This window comes from Danio rerio, chromosome 13 (genome assembly GCF_049306965.1).
Source record: "Danio rerio strain Tuebingen ecotype United States chromosome 13, GRCz12tu, whole genome shotgun sequence".
NCBI lineage: Eukaryota > Metazoa > Chordata > Actinopteri > Cypriniformes > Danionidae > Danio > Danio rerio.
The window spans coordinates 50,834,609-50,854,305 of NC_133188.1; the positions used below are offsets into that span (position 1 = coordinate 50,834,609).

A 19,697-nucleotide genomic window follows, 5' to 3' on the forward strand; every position below is an offset into this window, starting at 1 on the left:
TACATTTTTCATATAGATTTCATGACATTCACTGTGCATTGACAATGCTCTCCATACACAATTCTAGATTTTACCTCACAGCACTAGAAGTCTTGTATAATGTATAATTTATAAATGTATTTATATATTATTTGTAATCAGAGGTGTGTAGTATTGAATTACATTTACTTTGTTACATTTACTTGAGTAAAATTGTTGGGTAACGTGTACTTTTTGAGTACATTTAAATATGTGTACTTTTGCTCAAGTACAGGAGACACAACACGGAGGAGATTGATTGACAATGGTCTACAGCCAATCAGGATGCAGAGCACAATGCACTGTAGGAAAAAAAAGCATGTGAAATTGCATGAAAAAACTGTGAGGCTGCAGAAAAAGTAAACCATGTTTTATTGAGGGACTACTGTATAGAGTTTTATAGTGAGAATAATTAGCCATCCAGACTAACTATTTCCACCCCAATTTCTGTTAACCGGAAATCCATTTTTTTACGCATACTGTATTTAAACATATTAGTTTTATTAACTCATTTCTAATAACTGATTTTTTTAATCTTTACCATGCTGACAGTACATAATATTTGAATAAATATTAAATATTAAATTCAGACTCAATTGAATTGAATTGAATTGAATTGAAAATTACATTTAGGGCTCTATTTTGATGGTCCATGTGCAGAGCGCAAAACGCAGGGCGCAAACGCTTTCAGGGCATGTCAGAACGCATTTTTGCTAATTTAAGGACGGGAAAATCCGCTTTTCGCCGTGGTGCATGGTCTAAAAGGGTTGAGTTTATTTTTCTTAATGAGTTATACAGTAGGTGTGTTTTGAGAATAAACCAATCAGAGTCTCATCTCCCATTCCCTTTAAGAGCCAGCAGCGTCGCGCCATACGCGCATTTGCTATTTACACTACGTAAAGTAAGTCTAAGTGGAAAAAATGAGCATTTCACTAGCAAACAGTTAACAGTTTTTTAAACAGAAAACTGTTAAACAGAGCATCTACTGCGTGAGAATGAGAGATAATGGATCTACTTTCACTTTCGCTCTTGGATAGGGACATTTACGCACAGACATCAATTAGTCTATAAATAATTAATTGCGTTTGTTAAGCGCAAATATTCGTTTTTATATATTTCTAAATTCAGTTCTAATTTCCAGCAAACGAATAAATTAAAAATAATAACGAAGTCAAAAACCTGAGTTATATCCTAAAACACATGCTGTGCCCCATATGGTCTAAAACCTGACAGGTGGGCAAATCTAAGCTTGTTTTTAATAAAACAAATATAAATATGGATATAATAAATAATACTGCTAATAATAATAACATTATACAAAAGCAAATTGTTATGAATGAACTGAAAAAGCCTCCCGAGATGAAGAAGACATAAAAGCTGTGATTTTTCATATTTATGTAGGCTAGAAAATAATATGTTTTGTAATATTTTAATCCTTTATATTTATATCCTATATCTATTCTTATTATATCATATATATATATATATATATATATATATATATATATATATATATATATATATATATCCTTAATATTTAAATTTTTTCATATGTAAAGATATTTGCGTATTGCTCTACATCTTGTGTGTAGGCTATTAAGCAGTGTGTAAGCGAGGCGCAACTCTGCGCTGGAGTTTAGACCGGGTTTGTTTTGGTCTAATGAAAAAAAGTAGTGCGCCTCAGAACGCCTCCCTTTTTAAACCAGAACGCCTATGGGGGCACATATGAGCGCTAATGCATTCGCTATTTAAACAGCGTAGCGCAATGCATCAAAACGACTCTTGCGCCAAGCTGAAACTACCAAAAGACTATTGCGCCTCGCTTTGCACCACACTGCGCCGAGTGTATGATAGGGCCCTTAAAGTCCTAACTATCTTAATTAGGCAGGTTGCGGTATTTAGGTTAGTTATTGTATAACAGTGAATTGATCTGAAGACAATCCAAAACAAATATTGCTTAAGAGGGCTAATAATATTGATATTTAAATTTGTAAAATGGTTTAAAAGTATTTAAAAACTGCTTTTATTCTAGCCGAAATAAAACAAATAATACTTTCTCCAGAAGAAAAAATATTAAGTATATGTACAAGTATACATCTAGATGGCTTATGTGCATTGTTAACTGTTTTAACACAGATGATTAATAAAAACATATACATATTTAGATTAATGTATTTAGAAATTAAGGTTACAGAAACTGTAGACACAATACTGATACTGTGGATTGTTTATGGGCTTAAGAAAACAGATATTAACTGATGCACTAACTATTTAAGTTGGAAATGGCCTGAGCAAAGAAGCTGTTTTTATGTCTGAATGTTTCATTGCATTAAGATCTGTAGCATCTGCCTAAGGGAGGAACAACATACACTGCAGAAGGACAAACAGTTCTCATTCCAAGAAGTCTTCTTTTTTTAGTTTATTTATAACTTTTTAATGAGGAAATGTCGTCAAAGCCAAAACTGTTTATGTCTTACTCTAATTATTTTGTTTAGAGCCATTAAGAACTTGATGTAAAACATAGTAGTAAGCAATGCTTTTTTCACCTCTACCCTTTCACTTTCATTCATTGCCCTTGATTGCAGAACACAAGCCATGGGTCGCATTTTGCCATTTTTGAATCTCTGTTCAAATACATCCAATATGGCGGCATACCAACACGCGCCTGTCAATGCTTCAATTTTTTGTTTCTAGCTCATTCCGCAACATCATGATTTAAATTGTATGCATTATTCTTACAATTATTAGAATAGCTATCATGAGTAGTGCAGTTCTGAGTGTGCCTCATACAGGTGAGTGGGCTTGACAAACCACCTGTAGAAACACTCTCTTTCATCTCTCAGACACTTCAACCGACAATAGTTTTGCACATTTGCACTAGACACTCTTACAATCACTCCATATCTCTAGAACAAAAACATTGTGCATTTCTTGAGAGTGGCTCACACAGGTAAGTGGGCTTGACAAACCACCTGTAGAAACACTCTTCTCTCCATATGCCACGAACAGTTTACTTAAACTTCATCTTATGTACTTAATAAGGAAAGCAATGTTATTGTGAATGCACTGCTTGTTTTTTTCGACCTTAAAACGCCTCTTTTGCACACTATCTTGCACAATATTGTTCTGTCTTATGTAAAAGCACTTGTAAGGTTTGTCTCAGGTTATGTGTGTAGTTTAAGTATTTACAGTATATATTTATAGTTAGTAGCTACTATTGTTAGGTTAATGCTTTGGTTAAGTTTGGGTAATTAGGCAAGTCATTGTATAACAGTGGTCTGTTCTGTAGACCAGTGGTCCCCAACTTTTTTATTACCGGGGTCAACACTTGACAATTTTCCCGCGGGTCAGGAGTTTGGAGGGCAGGGTTGTTGCAGTGGTTTGTAGGTTGCTACGCAGGGCCGGATTAACCAATGGGCCTTATGGTCACAGGGGCCAGTACGCACTTGGGGCCCTTGCGAGGGGGGAGAAAAAAAGTCAATTTCGGAGTTTCTATTTAAACTATTTGCAAATAGCGCACCAAGTTGGAATAAGTTGCTCACGATTTACGCCCATCGGTGCCTGATTGACGAAGACAACATGAGTAAAGAGCTAATCAGCAATACAGTCTGAGTAGCATACCATGTAAAGCGCACAGCAACATCTTTTGACGTGACTGATCATCAACTCGGTTCGAATCCACCATCAGCTGAACTCGTGCTACTTTTTTCCTCCCCATTACATATCAGATTGGAAATATATTTATTTTTAACAGGAAGGAAACATTTATTTTTAAAAATAATGCAAATGTGATATAAAGTCACATGTGCCTCGTGGGTATTTAATAATGTTTAGCCTTAATAAGGTGCCTCCCTTTCTGTAAAAACTATATTGCTCAGACAACTGTATTTCCTCTAAGCCAAAAAATCGCTATCACTTATTAATATTATTATAATATTTAATTTGCCTTAAATCTTTAACTAAACAGAATGCTGTAATCGGTCAAGTGCGGAAACGTCAGTTTTGAAATAACCCACACTTAACTGAGCGGACTGTAGTGTAACGTTAGTACGTTATTTGTCAGATCAAAAATGAGTGAACAAGTGGATTTAGCAAACGCGAGAGAAAGAGGAGAGGAGGCATCTTTATTGAGGCATTTTCCATACCCACCTTCTTCAAACAGAGCCATGATCAGGAAAATGAGGGTATAGAAGAAGACGTTATGGTAATGTTAAATAAGCTAGTAACCAGGCGGAGGACGTCCGGATTAAGAACTCGGGGGCCTTACAAGACAATGTGCCCAGGGGCCCCTGAGTTCTTAATCCGGGCCTGTTGCTAGGATGACAAGTTGACAAAACATTGCTGTAACTCTGATACAAGTATTATTTATGGAGAAAAGTACAAAACACTGCAGCAGGGTTCAACAATAAAGATTTTTTTTATTGGTTCGATCGGGCCAGTGGTTCAGATTTTTACTTGCCCTGCCAAAATTTTCACTGGCCCCACCAAAAAAAAAAAGAGAAGTTAATAGCTATTTTTTAGGCATATATTTTAAAGAATGTGTCATAAATAATGTCTGTGAATCTAGATTTTCAATACTTTAGAAAATGTTAATAAATATATAATGAGCAAAATTCAAAGTGTTATGCAATCATAAAAAGCAGTATGAAAAATGTGATGGCTGACTTGTCAAACTGACGGCAAATTGTTCAAAACATCACTTAATTTTTTGTCATGTTGTTCCCACGTAAATGTCTGCTTCCAAGACATGAGAAACAGACATTCAGGTCTTATAATTTGATGTTGCCCCCCTGTTGCCGTTTGTTCGCTGTACTGGTTGTTACCAGGTTAAGGAAAAAATAGCATGCTCAAAACATCAAGTCAGATAAGAGGAACCGAAAACAAATATGGTGTTTACGACATCACAGAGAAGATAACATTTAAAGACTTAAAAGCACAAACTTAAAATGCACGCAATTGACAAATAGTCGCAGACAGATTAAACTTTAGTGACAAGGCAGCACTGTCCTAATCGGGCCAATAATGATCATGTCTACTGTCCCATGGCTCTCTCATGCTGGCACTGGGCCATCGGGCAGTCCTTATTGTTGAGCCCTGACTGCAGTGTTTGTGTTTTCTGTGTTTGTCTAAAATAATTAGTCTACTAAAATTTGTATATTCTGCAGAAAAGCTGAAGCTGATCAGATTTGTCATGTGACTCGCGGTTTGCTAGCATTCATTCAACTGGGTGCGTCTGGAAGGCGCCGTTTGTGCGCTCAAGCCACTTACCTCCATTGGAATAACTTAGTTGTGTGAACTCTAGAAAAGACGTGATATGCGAATGGCCCCTAAAAGACGCTGCCAATTGTGATCTGCAGCAGTTGATGTTCTTGCACAGACATGATGGATTCACCTGATTTGCTGAAAAATGGGTTGCTGATCTATTCCTTGGCAGTTTGTGGGTCCTTCAGTGGACCTTTTCACCTTAGTAAAGAAACCTTCCGAAGACGTCTGTTTCTTACTCATTTTGCTGCTTGTGGGTTAAATTTGGGCACTCAAGTGACCGAGATGCAACTGAGAGACTACAGTCATTTTTCAAAATAAAAGACTTTTCTAAATAAACAGTCATTCAGACTCGGATAATACATAAAACGGAAATAAATAATGATTTCTTGTGCGCCAGGTACCAATTGATCCACAGACCGGTACTGGTTGAGAACCACTGCTGTAGACAATCGAAAAAATATTGCATAAGGGGGCTAAAAATGTTTTTTTTTTTTTTTTTTTTTTTATAAAAACTGCTTTTATTCTAGCCAAAATAAAACAAATAAGACTTTCTCCAGAAGAAAAAAAATATCAGAAATACTGTGGTAAAAGTCCTTGCTCTGTTAAACATTATTTGGTAAATATTTAATTCATAATGATCTTAAATTTGACCTGTTGAAACTTGCAGAAACCCTGAAATAAACTTGAATTGAATTGTGCAGATCCATCCTGTCCAGAGACGGTGTCCTGTATGTAAAGTTGCGGGCCGGTCAGCTTCCCTACAAGGACGATCCTCAAGGCTGGAAGAGTTTACTGGCCCCGAACCTCAACAACAGAAGCGCAGAAGTTCGCACGTTTAAGGTCAGCGTGTGTGCATGATAAATATAACCTTCTGTCCACAAACCAGCTCCATTGACGTCTGTCAATATTTACTGTGTCACACGTGTGTTTGTATATAATTCATGCATCAAACCACTCATGCTAATATAGAGGATAAAGGTCTGCACTGATGTTTGCTGAGCTTGTATGTCCTTTATTGAATTCATACAGTATAGTGAGCTCTTTGATGCAACTGTTTTTGTCAATGAGCTGGGTTTTTTTTTTGTTCAACTTAAAAATTATAATAATAATAATAATAAATGAATAATAATTATTTTTAATTATATGTATTTATAGTTATAATAATAATTATTTTTATTTTATTATTAAATAATAATAATTTAGACATTTTTGTATGAATTGCATTAGTTCTTTAAATAATTTACATTAGTATAAATTACATTAGAATAAATAATATAATATAATAATTTATGAATATAAAATGCTTTTCTTCTTAATAATAATAATAAAGATACACTTACTGGCCACTTTATTAGGTACACCGCACTTGTACTTTGGACCCCTTTTTCCCTTTAGAACTACCTTAATCCTTCACGGCATAGATTCAGCGAGGTACTTGAAAAATTCCTCAGATTTTGCTCTGTATTGTTACGATAGCATCACACAGTTGCTGCAGATTTGTCGGCTGCACATTCATGATGCGAATCTCCCGTTCTACCACATCCCAAAGATGCTCTATTAGATTGAGATCTGGAGACCATTTGAGTACAGTGAACTTATAGTCATGTTCAAGACACCAGTCTGAGATGATTTACACTTTATAACATGGAGCATTATCCTGCTGGAAGTAGCCATCAGAAGATGATTACACTGTGTTCATAAAGGGATGGACATGATCAGCAACAATGCTCAGGTAGGCTGTGGCGATGACACAATGCTCCATTGGTACTAATGAGCCCAAAGTGTGCCAAGAAAATATCCCCCACACCATTACACCACCACCAGCAGCAGTTTGAACCATTGATACAAGGCAGGATGGATTCATGCTTTCATGTTGCTGACGCCAAATTCTGACCCTACCATCTGAATGTTGCTTCAGAAATTGAGACTCATCAGATCAGGCAACATTTTTCCAATTTTTTTTTATTGTCTAGTTTTGGTGAGCCTGTGTGAATTGTAGCCTCACTTTCCTGTTCTTAGCTGACAGGAGCGGCACCCGGTGTGGTCTTCTGCTGCTGTAGCCCATCTGCCTCAAGATTGGACGTGTTGTGCGTTCAGAGATGCTCTCATGCAGACCTCGGTTGTAACAAGTGGTTTTTTGAGTTACTGTTGCCTTTCTATCAGTCTGGCCATTCTCCTCTGACCTCTGGCATCAACAAGTCATTTTGCACACACAGAGCTGCCACTCACTGGATATTTTCTCTTTTTCAGACCATTCTCTTTAAACCCAAGAGATGGTTGTGCATGAAAATTTCAATAGATCAGCAGTTTCTGAAATGCTTTAATTTTGTTGCGGCCATGAGATTGGCTGATTAGAAATTTGCTTTAATGAGCAGTTGGAGAGGTGTACCTAATAAAATGGCCAGTGAGTGTACAGTATAATAATTACATTAGTTTTTATCTTTCTCTGCAACGTTTTTTAATTTTGAGGTCAATGAGTTATTTTTTTTCCAACCTAATAATAAAATGATTATAAATATTATTAATAACGTTGTTAAATGTACAATAATTTAGTTTTTTTTGTATTAATTACATTAGTTTTTATCTTTATTGCACTTTACAATGCAATAATATTACAATGGTTTTTAGAGAAATATCCTGATAATAATATTGAACTATCATTTAATGAAAAAAATCTTTATTTGTTTATTTTTAGGCCATTTGATACAGTAATTAAAATATTAATAAATAAAAATAGTTATATTATCACTTGATATAATGATATTTTTGATATAGAGCTGTTTTATTTTCCTTTATTTTCATTTACCTGCTGTACAGTAGTGTTATTAATATTGAAATATGTTTCGTTATTGGTGCAATTCTTACTACACTTCAATAAAGAAATTATTAACATTTTGTTTTATTAATATTAAGTATTGTAATTTATTTTACAGATATTTGCAGATGTCAGTTAGCTGCGTATTTGAGTAATTGACAAAAAAATGATGTTTATTATTAATCATTAACCACCAAACATCACACAAAATCGTATGTAAATGATTGTTAACACTATTATTAATATATTACCCTGTTTGTTTTTTAAATGCTTTGTTTTTTATACAGTTTAGTAGTATTACAGTGGTACTTTAATAAAGTTTCACCATTTTGCTATTGAACTATAAAGTATTTAATGGAAAAATTCTCTTCATTTGTTTAATCTTCTATAATTGTTGTGTGCTTGAGTCTTGTGTTCCTTACTGGATTTATGCAGCATAATGTGTTCTTTCAAAGTGTTGCAAGGGAGTAGTTTTCATGTGAATGAGCTGTTTTTCCTTTCCTCCCACTTCTCTGTTCTTCTGCAGCCCGAGGCCATCTCAACCTTCACCTCAGACGCCGCTTTGGTCTCCTTCGCTGAGCATTTCTGCAGAGCCTCGGAAAACATGAAGCATGTGAGCCATAAACCTGTTGTTTTAGTGCAAAGCGCCTGGTTTGTGCAGTCGGAAAAAATGCATTCATGTCCCTGCAGAGCTCAAGCCTTGTCCTTTCATTAGCATGAAGGTTTGGATGCTAAATAGCTGTTAGAGTTTTCACTGCTGACTCTACTTTGAAGTAGGGTTGTCAAAAGTTTCGATTTTTGTACTAATTGGTACTGACATTTTTAAAATGTCTATTTCCCGCTAATAGTTAGTTTATTTAAAAACAGCTGATTGGCTATTGTGTTGGTATGTGTTCTCATTTGGATGGTAAATAGCTGTTAGAGACAATCCGAGTCACTCTACTTTGTAGTAGTGTTGTGAAAAGTATCTATTTCGGTACCAATCGGTACTGAAATTTTAAAAACATCTATTTCCTGCCAATAATTTTCTTTCTTAAAACTCTGCTGATTGGCTGTTGTGTGGGCTTATGTTCTCATTTGGATGCTAAATAGCTGTTAAAGATCGTATTTCACTGCTGAGTCCACTTTGTGGTAGAGTTGTCAAATGTATCGATATCGATAATGAAATTTTAACATCTTTTTCCTGCTAATATTTGAATGCGCTCCTAAACACATCTGATTGGCTATTGTGTGGGCTTATGTTCTCATTTGGATGCTAAATAGCTGTTAAAGATCGTATTTCACTGCTGAGTCCACTTTGTGGTAGAGTTGTCATATGTATCGATATCGGTAATGAAATTTTAACAGTCTATTTCCCGCTAATATTTGAATGCGCTCTTAAACACAGCTGATTGGCTGTTGTGTTGGAATCTGTTCTCTTTTGGATGCTAAATAGCTGTTAGAGACAGTTTAAGTCAACTTTGAAGTAGTGTTGTCAAAAGTATCGAATTCGGTACTAATCGGTACTGAATTTTTAAAAACATCTCTTTCCTGCCAAAAATTGAGTGCTTTCTTAAAACTCTGCTGATTGGCTATTCGGTACTCTGCTGATTGGCCAATCGGTACTGAATTTTTAAAAATGTTTATTTCTCAATAATATTTTATTTATACACAGCTGTTTGGCTATTGTGTTGGCTTATGTTCTCATTTGAATGCAAAATAGGTTTTAAGGACATTATTTACTACTGAGTCCACTTTGAAGTAGGTTTGTCAAATGTATCTATGGGTACTGAAATTTTAACACCTTTTTCTCGTTCATATTTAATTGCGCTCTTAAACAAAGCTGATTGGCTGTTATGTTGACTTTATGTTCTCATTTGGATGCTAAATAGCTGTTAGCGACAGTTTGAGTCCACTTTGTAGTAGTGTTGTCAAAAGTATAGATTTTAGTACCAATTGGTACTGAATTTTAAAAATGTCTATTTTTCGATATTATTTTATTTAAACAGCTGATTGGCGATGCTAAATAGCTGTTAAAGACCGTCTTTCACTGCTGAGTCCACTTTGTGGTAAGGTTGCTAAATTTATCGATATCGGTAATAAAATTTTAACGTCTATTTCCCGTCAATATTTGAATTCGCTCTTAAACAAAGCTGATCGGCTATTGTGTTGACATATGTTCTCATTTGTATGCTAAATAGCTGTTAGCGACAGTTTGAGTCCATTTTGTAGAAGTGTTGTCAAAAGTATCGATTTTGGTTCCAATTGGTACTGAATTTTAAAAATGTCTATTTTTCGATATTATTTTGTTTAAACTCTGCTGATTGGCTATTGTGTTGGCTTATGTTCAAATTTGGATGCTAAATAGCTTTTAAAGACCGTATTTAACTGCTGAGTTCACTTTGTAGTAGTGTTGTCAAAAGTATCGATTTCGGTACCAAACAGTACTGAAATTTTGAAATTGTCTATTTCCCGCTAATGTTTGAGTAACTGATTGGCTATTGTGTTGGCAAATATTCTCAACAGTTATCACTGTGATTGATAGTAAAGGCAATCGGTTTACTTTATTTACCCCCTCTTTATCTCCAGTACCCAAGTTGATACCAAAGTTGATACTTTTGGCAACACGTGTACAATTAAATCAAGGGCCAAGAGTCAGATACAATCACTTAAAGATAAATTTACTCAAGACAATTGAAAATCATTTGCATTAGCAGACGTCAGCTACAACAATCTGGTCAACAACTAGGGCTGTGCAATTAATCAAAAATCCGTTTCTGTTTTGATTTTGCTCTCCATTATGAAAAAACATAAATCAAGATGAAAATAATCATTACGTCATATCCCGATCCCTTGCAGCAGTCCAGATTCTTTATTCTGCAAAGCTCAGTTTCACGTGGAATTCAGTGAAATCATGGGATGTGCTTGATTATTTTAAGTGTTTAGGATTCATTCATCTTTTTAAAAGTATTAAAGAGAGCTTGTGCTGTTGTGTGCATGTGCTCAGCCTCAGGTCCTGTCCACACAAACATTTCTGTTCTCAAAACCGCAGCTCTTTTTTTTCTACATGGTTTGCCTGTTTATCTACACGAAAATACAGTATCAGATGACTGAAACTGAAACTTTCTGATAACTTTGGCCAGGGTGTAGATTTTCTGAAACTCTGGGTCCAGTGTGGCCGCTTGGACACTACAACCGAAGTTTTTTGCCTCATGATGTCAGAGTGCACGCTGTATTCTACTTTCTGATTGGCAAACACTGCTAGGTTCACACTTAATGCAAAAGACATGTTTGAGGCAAATTTCGCATGTTCGCATCAATAATCCAGCTCTGTTATCACATTTGCTTTGACTTATATTGAATGTATTCGCAAAATAAATTTAATCCTGTATTTGGTATGAACCCTGCATAGGTGTCATTATCGCCACCTGTTGGTTTGGTGTACCCTTAATGTGCATCACAGTGCGTTTTCATGTGTACAGAGAATTTTTCAAAGCAAAACTCAGTTTCTGAATATACCATGTACTAGGGTTGTGCCGATAGACCAGGGGTGTCAAACTCAATTCCTGGAGGGCCGAAGCCCTGCACAGTTTAATTCCAACCCTGCTCCAACACACTTACCTGTAGGTTTCAAACAAGCCTGAAGGACTCAATTAGTTGGATCAGGTGTGTTTAATTAGGGTTGGAACTTAACTGTGCAGAGCTGCGGCCCTTTTGGAACTGAGTTTGCCATCGTCCATCGCTAATGGCCGACAAACTTTACAATGCTGAGCCGGCATCGTGATCCATCGCCCTGCCCCACATTTATATTGATATATAATTTATTATTTGCATGTCATCTTAATAGCAGTAACGGTTTTTTCATGTGCTGTGTTAAATTTTACATATAGCTGCCATATAACTTGCATGGCGGACAGCATCTTGAAGATTAAATGAAGGATTATACAGCACCTCTCGTGCTTAAAATGTGTAGATTTCGTGGCAAACGCTGTTACCTGCAAACCTCGTCCCACAGACTTTACAGTGAACGGCTTTAATTGTTTTCATAGCCACTGGAAGTCTTTAATCCACTTTTGGAAAATGGTGGATTAACATTTAGCACATGATCTCTAGTAAGATGTGCCATTATTAGTAACTGTAGGTAGATCTGTCAGTGTTATTGTCATTCTCTCATCTTCAGCGCTTCACATTTTCGCGGTTGTAGCTCCTGTCATCTGAAGGCTAAAAGCATTGACTGAGTGATTGACAGCTGATATTAACCAATCATTCGCGTTCAGTTCTAGAGCAGTGGGCCAATAAGAAGAGCACAAAGGCGGGGCTAACATTGCAGGCTTTTTTATTTCAGCAAGTTCACATAACAACTGTTTTAATCTGTTCCTGAGTGCTGCGTTTGGCGTTTTTAGGTGCAAAGATGCATTCTGCATAAATGTCTCCAAAATCTGCGCACGCGGTGAGGTTTTTGCCGTGAAAACAATAAAAATGTATGCACTACAGTGAGCTCCAACCGAACTCTTGTCCCCTCCACCAACTGTGGGGAAAAGCCATTAGAACGACACAGATCACTGTTCATGCCAGAGTCCCGCGGGAAAAAAAATTGATTGAAAGGTGGTCATTTGTGTGTAACTTTTTTTATTTATGATTTGGTTATGGGTAAAGCAAACCATGTGGATCAGGTAGTGAACACGGTAGGCTACAATAATTAATTTGTTATGAATTAATTGATATTTAACAACCACCCCCACCCCCCGCCTATGATGACGATGGCATCGTCCATCGCAATGTTTGACATTAGATATCGTACGATGCCAAATTGGTAAACATCACCCAACCCTACCATGTACGTGTAAACATTGCCTCAGAGACAAACAGAACGAACACATTAACTGATCTTTTTAACTAAATGGTCAAATAATTACAAAAATGCATCTAAATGCAGTTTTCATACTCTCATTTGATATTTAATAAATGAACATAAGGAGAAAATGCACGTGTAACACTAAATTGGATCTGTGTGTCTCTTAAAGTGACAGCATGCTATATTTCAACTGCTTATATTCCATAAACTGTTTATTATTATAATTTCTTACATTTATATAGCACTTCTCTGGACATTCAAGATTTACACATTTTTGAGGCGGAATCTCCTCATCCACCTCCAGTGTGCAGCATCCACCTGGATGATGCGACTGTAGCCATATTGTGTCAGACTGTACACCATCCGTTTAGTGGAGAGGAGTGGATTATAATATGGTGATAGTTAGGAGACCATGATGTACATCGCCCAGTAGGCAAATTTGGCCAGGATGACGGGGTTAAACCCCTACTCTTTTTTTTTTTTTTTTTTTAAGAACTATCTGGGGATTTTTAATGACCACAGAGAGTCGGGACCTCGGTTTTAACATCTCATCTGAAAGACGTGGCTCGCTGAGCAGTATAGAGTCTCCTTCACTATACTGGGGCATTAGGACCAACACAAACCGCAGGTTGAGCGCCCCCTGCTGGTCTCACTATTTCTGGCAGCAACCTAGGTTTCCCAAATGATCTCCCATTCAGATACTGACCGAGTGCAGCCCTGCTTGGCTTCAGTGGGCGACCATGTGAGAGCTGCAGAGAGCCAGCTGCCAGCATTTTATCATTAATAAATAATGCAAATCATATATAATGAAATTAAATTACAAACTGATTAAAACACAGTTTGATTCAGTTTTATATTTTTATTGTTTTTTTTATTCTGCTTTCTATTTCATTCTTTCTACAATTTTGGGGACTAATTATTATTACCTATTATTATTATTAGTTTGTTTTTTACTTTGTCCTATTCGACTTTAGTATTATGAAATTTCATGATCTTTGAAATATATTGGTGTAATGGGAACCTTATTTAAAGAGGAAAAACTAAATGTAAACATGTGGTCTTACGGCCTACAATTTTGAACTAAGTAATCGTGATTGTGATTTTTCCCATAATTGACCAGCTCTACTATACACTACTATACTCTATATCAATGGTCTCAAAGTGGGGGTCAGGACCCCCCGAGGGGTCGCGTGACAATGAAGGGGGGTCGCCTGGTGATTTCCAAAAATCTAATTATTTTTATTAAACCATAAGAATTACCATATTAAGAAAAAAAAAAGTCGTATATACCATATATAGTTACTATAGTAGCTTATAGTTACTACTTCTATTGGATTGCAACCCCTGGGGTAATTACATTGTATTAAAGACACAGCAATAGCGTCAGATGCAGCAGATTTCATAACACCTGGTTAAACTTTGTGGCCCTTTTACAGCTCTCATACATTAAAAAAATTAAAAGAAGAATAGACTTGGGTCCATTGGTGTGTATGCGCCATTGCATGCAAGGTTTCTGTATTTATAACCACCTCAGAGGATATTGGGGGTCGCGAGTCACTGGCATTGTCATTTTGGGGGTCGCGGCCTGAAAAGTTTGGGAACCCCTGCTGTATACTATTATACTATACTATAATGCTGGTTTCACACCAAACACAAAAGAAAACATTTATTGTGTCAAACATATTTAAGGCAAATTAATTTTTATTATAACATGCATAAATGTAACTTTGATTAACAATTATTCAAGAGTAAACAGTTAAATAGATTTTGAGATGGCTCCAGGATTACATTCAGTTTAATACATATTAAAATAATTATTTATGTGAGGTGAAAAGCATCAATCTGCACATCACAGAGAGCATTGTTTTAGTGATTATTGTTTCTGTTAATAATATTTTTGTGTAAAAGCCTTTGCTTTTTATGTTTTGGTTTATTTAGAGGAATATTATGGGTCATTTTGGTCTTGAAGGAATGTTTGTTTGGGTTTTTTGATAAGCAGAACCTTGAAATGAGACACGCCAATATTAAAAAAATGCCTGAGAATGTGTGATGGTTTGGTGTAATTATCAAAGAAAAATGAGCATTCGAAAATGCAACAAATGTCAATAAAATCCAAAAACAAACAAACAAACAAAAGTTTGGAAAGATGTTTTCCATCTGTTGTCCAAACAAAAATGGCCACTTTATTAGGTACACCTTACTAGTACTGTGTTGGACCCCCTTTTGCCTTAATCCTTCATGGCATAGGTTCAACAAGGTACTGGAAATATTCCTCAGAGATTTTGGTCTATAGTGACATAAGAGCATCACACAGTTGCTGCAGATTTGTCTGCTGCACATCCATGATGCGAATCTCCCGTTCCATCACATCCCAAAGGTGCTCTATTGGATTGAGATCTGGAGACTATGACAATGAGTTACTGCCATGTGATTGGCTGATTAGAAATTTGCATTAACAAGCAGTTGGACAGATGTACCTAATAAAGTGGCCAGTAAGTATGTATGCTCAGTTTAACATTTGAATGAAAAGGCAAAAAGTATAAATAAATGTCTTTGTTATTTAATAAAAATAAAAATAATTATAATGATAATAATAATAATTATTATTATTATAAAAAAATAATAAATCAATATAAAAGAAAATAATAATTAAACATGCAATTGATATTGATGTTTTTATAATTTGATAAATTATATTATATATCATATAAATGTATATAATATTTTTTATTGTTATCATTATGCATGGTTTTCTGTAATTTTACAGTGTTATTATAGTAGTAATATATTTGGCTCTTAATTTAGCTGTTATAATATAAAATAACTTGTATATATAATAATAATAAAGTAATATAAAAAATAACAAATAATATAATATAAATATGTAAAGTTTTTTATATATAGTTTTTTCCTCCAAATTAATTCTGTTTTCATCTGTAAAATCACATTTCGCTAACACATTTTTTGTGAAATCGAAATTAAAAGCGCATCACAAAAGTTTCTCCTCGCATCTCGAACTCGTGATCATTTCTTTAATATCCCTGGACCACATTTAGTGTGTTGTGAAATGCATCATACAGTAGTGAAGCTCAGCTCTTCATTGTGTATCAGCAAACGGCAGACGTGCTTACAGTAAATACTGTGATCAGTTGAGCAAAGGCTGAACAAATACACACTTTCACTTTCAGAGGTAGAAATAATATAAAGAAAATAAATAATACCCCTTCTGGAGATATCACGAAAAATGATTTTTTGGGGTTACATTCAGTGTGGGGGCGTGCGAGAGATCTGCAGAGTGGATGGCAACATCAACAGCCTGAGGTATCAGAACATTTGTGCTGCCCATTACATTACAAACCACAGGAGAGGGCAAATTCTCCAGCAGGATAGCGCTCCTTCTCTACTTCAGCCTCCACATCAAAATTCCTGAGAAAAAAGGTCAAGGTGCTCCAGAATTGGCCAGCCCAGTCACCAGACATGAACATTATTGAGCATGTCTGGGGTAAGATCAAGGAGGCATTGAAGATGAATCCAAAGAATCTTGATGAACTCTGGGAGTCCTGCAGGAACGCTTTCTTTGGCATTCCAGATGACTTTATTAATCAGTGATTTGAGTCATTGCAGAAATGTATGGATGCAGTCCTCCAAGCTCATGATGGAGTCAGACACAATATTCATTCTGTTTCCACTGCAGCATGACTTTATATTCTATACTGGACATTATTTAAGTGACAACATTTGTCTAAGCAAAGTCAGACCTTACTGTCCTAATGAAATCATTAAAAATAAAGGCATGATCATATTTTATTTTAGTAAAATAAGCATAATCTTGAGGCCTTTGCCTTTCATATAAGCCACTTCTGAAACCAAATGATCAACTAGAAGTCAAATTATTATTTGTTGTTCCCAAAACTGACAAGACATTTTTCTGGTAGGGTATGTAACAGCTGCTTTGTTGCATATTACGTGTATATATATACTGCTGTTCTTGTCCATAACCATGTCACATCTCGTTTAGATTACTGCAACTCCTTCTTTTTATTCTCACTCATAAATCCCTCTGTAAGCTTCAGTTGATCCAGAACTTATGACTCATTTCCACTGACTGGTACAGTATGGTACGGGTCACTTTTATCAAGCTTGCATTTTTTCACTGCTAAAAGGTTACCAAGGGTACTCTTTTGGTGGGCGTGGTGTACGACAAAGTTTCAGATGACGTCATTTTTGCTCGTGAAGATGTCTACAGTAAAGTTGTACGGGTCGCTCACATATCATATGAGAACAAAACAGACGCTTTATACACATAAATACTTGTTTATAAATGTTTATTACTAACCTTTCTATGAACATGAGTTGATTATAACTGCAGATCAATGACAGTGTGAAATAACCGAACTGTAACGTCTGTGATTATATTAAATAAATAAATAAATGCAACATACATGAACACATACAGACCCTTACAGTCTCCGATATGTTACCAATTACAGAAGAACTACACACAGCAGACATTTAGTCCTTATTTAGGTTCAAAAACAAGACTAAATACAGCCCACAGTCAGAGAAAACCTCTCATCTGTGTCTGTAATCTTCAGCAGCACATGTAGCCTCTGTTAGAGAGTCATTCCATTATTCTGAGTTCATAATAGTTCAGAAGGTGATGATAATAGTTAAACATGGCAGTTTGTTTACGTTTGCTGAAAAAATAATGTGCTCTCTTTTTCCCGGCTTCTCCTTTGTTTTTTCACGCTTCTATCACATTTGTCAGGATTTCTGACAGCATGAGCACGTCAATAATCAAGCGCACGTTATTATCATCAGCTCAATAAGTTCGTTATTTCAGATATAGACGCGCAGCGGGTGCAAGCAATAAAGCGAAACCACTCGCGCTTCAGACTGGCTCGTAAAAAACTAGAGGGGCACAGGGTAAATCTGCTCTTCTTGGCTTTCTGGCTGTTCATCAAGACGACGACAAGGTTTGTTTAAGCCCGGGTCGACCATGGCTTATTATTATATGTTTATATATTTACGCTGTAATCTCTCGGTTGTGTAAACATGGCGGCTCTTTTGTTTTCATTCTGGCTTGTTGCGTGAGTGAATGACGTATCTCTGTAAACCAATAGCGTTCAGCTGCGCGTCTAGCTCCGCCTTTTGGTACCCTTTCTCGTGTTTGGTACCCTTTCGAAAGGGTGCCGAAAAAGTGGTACGGTTCGGTATGCCATTTGATCGTGGAAACAGCCATGAAAGCGTACCGTACCACTCAGTGGAAATGGGCCATTAGCTGCCCAAATCATCACCAGAACTCCTTCTTCTCATCACATCACCCCTGTCCTGCCGCAGCTTCACTGGTTACCCGTTAATTTTTAATAAAACTTTGATCTTAACATTCAAATCCATCCACAATCTTGCTCCATATTTGTCTACCCTCATTCACATTGCTGCTCCCTTTCGCAACCTGAGATGTTCTTCCTCCCTCCACTTGTCTGTTTTCTCTGCGCGTCTATCGTCCATGGGCAATAGAGTCTTCAGCCGCTCTGCTCCCCAGCTTTGAAATTCACTACCACCTGCCATCAGAAACATTGACTACCTTACATGATTCAAATCAAAACTCAAAACCCACCTATTTAAGTGATCTGCCAAAATGCTAACCGCTTAGCATATTATCTTTGGACTGAGGGGAGGGACTGTGATTCAAAGCCACACCCCCTGAAATCGCGAGTGCGCGCAACAGCCGACAGACAACCCACTAGTTCATGTCATTCGCCAGTTAGTTAGTGCCAGCGCCGTGCAGAAATTACATTTATTATACCTAGCCACACTTACATGCTATTTCAGAGAGAATATTCAGAGTAGCGGTAAACGGTATAGGAAGGCTGTCATTGTTCAAAAATGACCCAATGTAAATATAAAAGCAACTTCAGGTCAATAAAGCAGTTTAGGCGGAATAGCGCTATTTACTGGTGTTTTGTTGTTAAACTAAATATAAATCTACATTATAGATGCTGCCAAAGAACCTTATGAAACTGAAAATAATCACATCAATCTTTCACCGGGAGATTTCAGTGACTGAACAACACGGTAGTGCATACAAGTCATTCATAACAACACAATCTAACATAAAATAGTTTCAAAACAGAACATGACCTGTCTAACAGTAATACTTCAGCCATGGTGTCGTCCTTCCTCCTGTGTGCTAAAGTAACTCCAATACTGATTCAGGATTTTAAAAGTTTCTATTCTGCATTTGATTTCTCCCGGTCCGTCTCGTGACCGCGCGGCCGCTTTAAGGGCGAATTATACCCGCGCCTGGCTTTACAGTAATCGGCCCGAGCTAGGCTGTCCTTCGGCGCCTCCGGCTCCGACTCGGCATCTGCGAGCGGCCCGTAGCTCGCTCGCGCGCATGCGTTTGAAATGCAGATGGGCTCGCGCTATTGTCGGATCTGCGTGAACACATGCGCAGAAGTCGGAATCTACATTTGCTGACAGACAGTCTGACCTGCTTATCGGAATTAAGGGAGATGACGGTCCGACTCTATTTAATTGGGTGAACATTTTTTAGTTTTATGCTTTACCCAGAATATAAAAATACATATAAACACATTTAGATCATTTACTGTCATCATTACTATTGGACTGTGAAGAGACTTTCAACCAGCACAACAAAACATGTTTCTGAAGACAATCACCTACTGCACCTTTAATATCTAATTGTACTTGCACTATTGTTGTGCATATTTTTATGATTTCTTTGGTTGTTTTATTGCT

The 19,697-nt window shown here is 36.5% G+C and overlaps 1 protein-coding gene across 4 annotated transcripts in view; it reads left to right on the forward strand.

Annotated features, from left to right (window-relative positions):
* Nucleotides 1-19,697, forward strand: part of anapc1 (anaphase promoting complex subunit 1) — a 169,425-nt gene that overhangs the window by 134,605 nt on the left and 15,123 nt on the right. For all 4 annotated transcript variants that reach the window (XM_005157066.5, XM_005157067.5, XM_001921133.6 and 1 more), the window contains exons 43-44: nucleotides 5,985-6,123; nucleotides 8,625-8,711. In XM_005157066.5, the coding sequence (XP_005157123.1) occupies nucleotides 5,985-6,123; nucleotides 8,625-8,711 (226 nt within the window). The remainder of the gene's footprint in view (nucleotides 1-5,984; nucleotides 6,124-8,624; nucleotides 8,712-19,697) is intronic.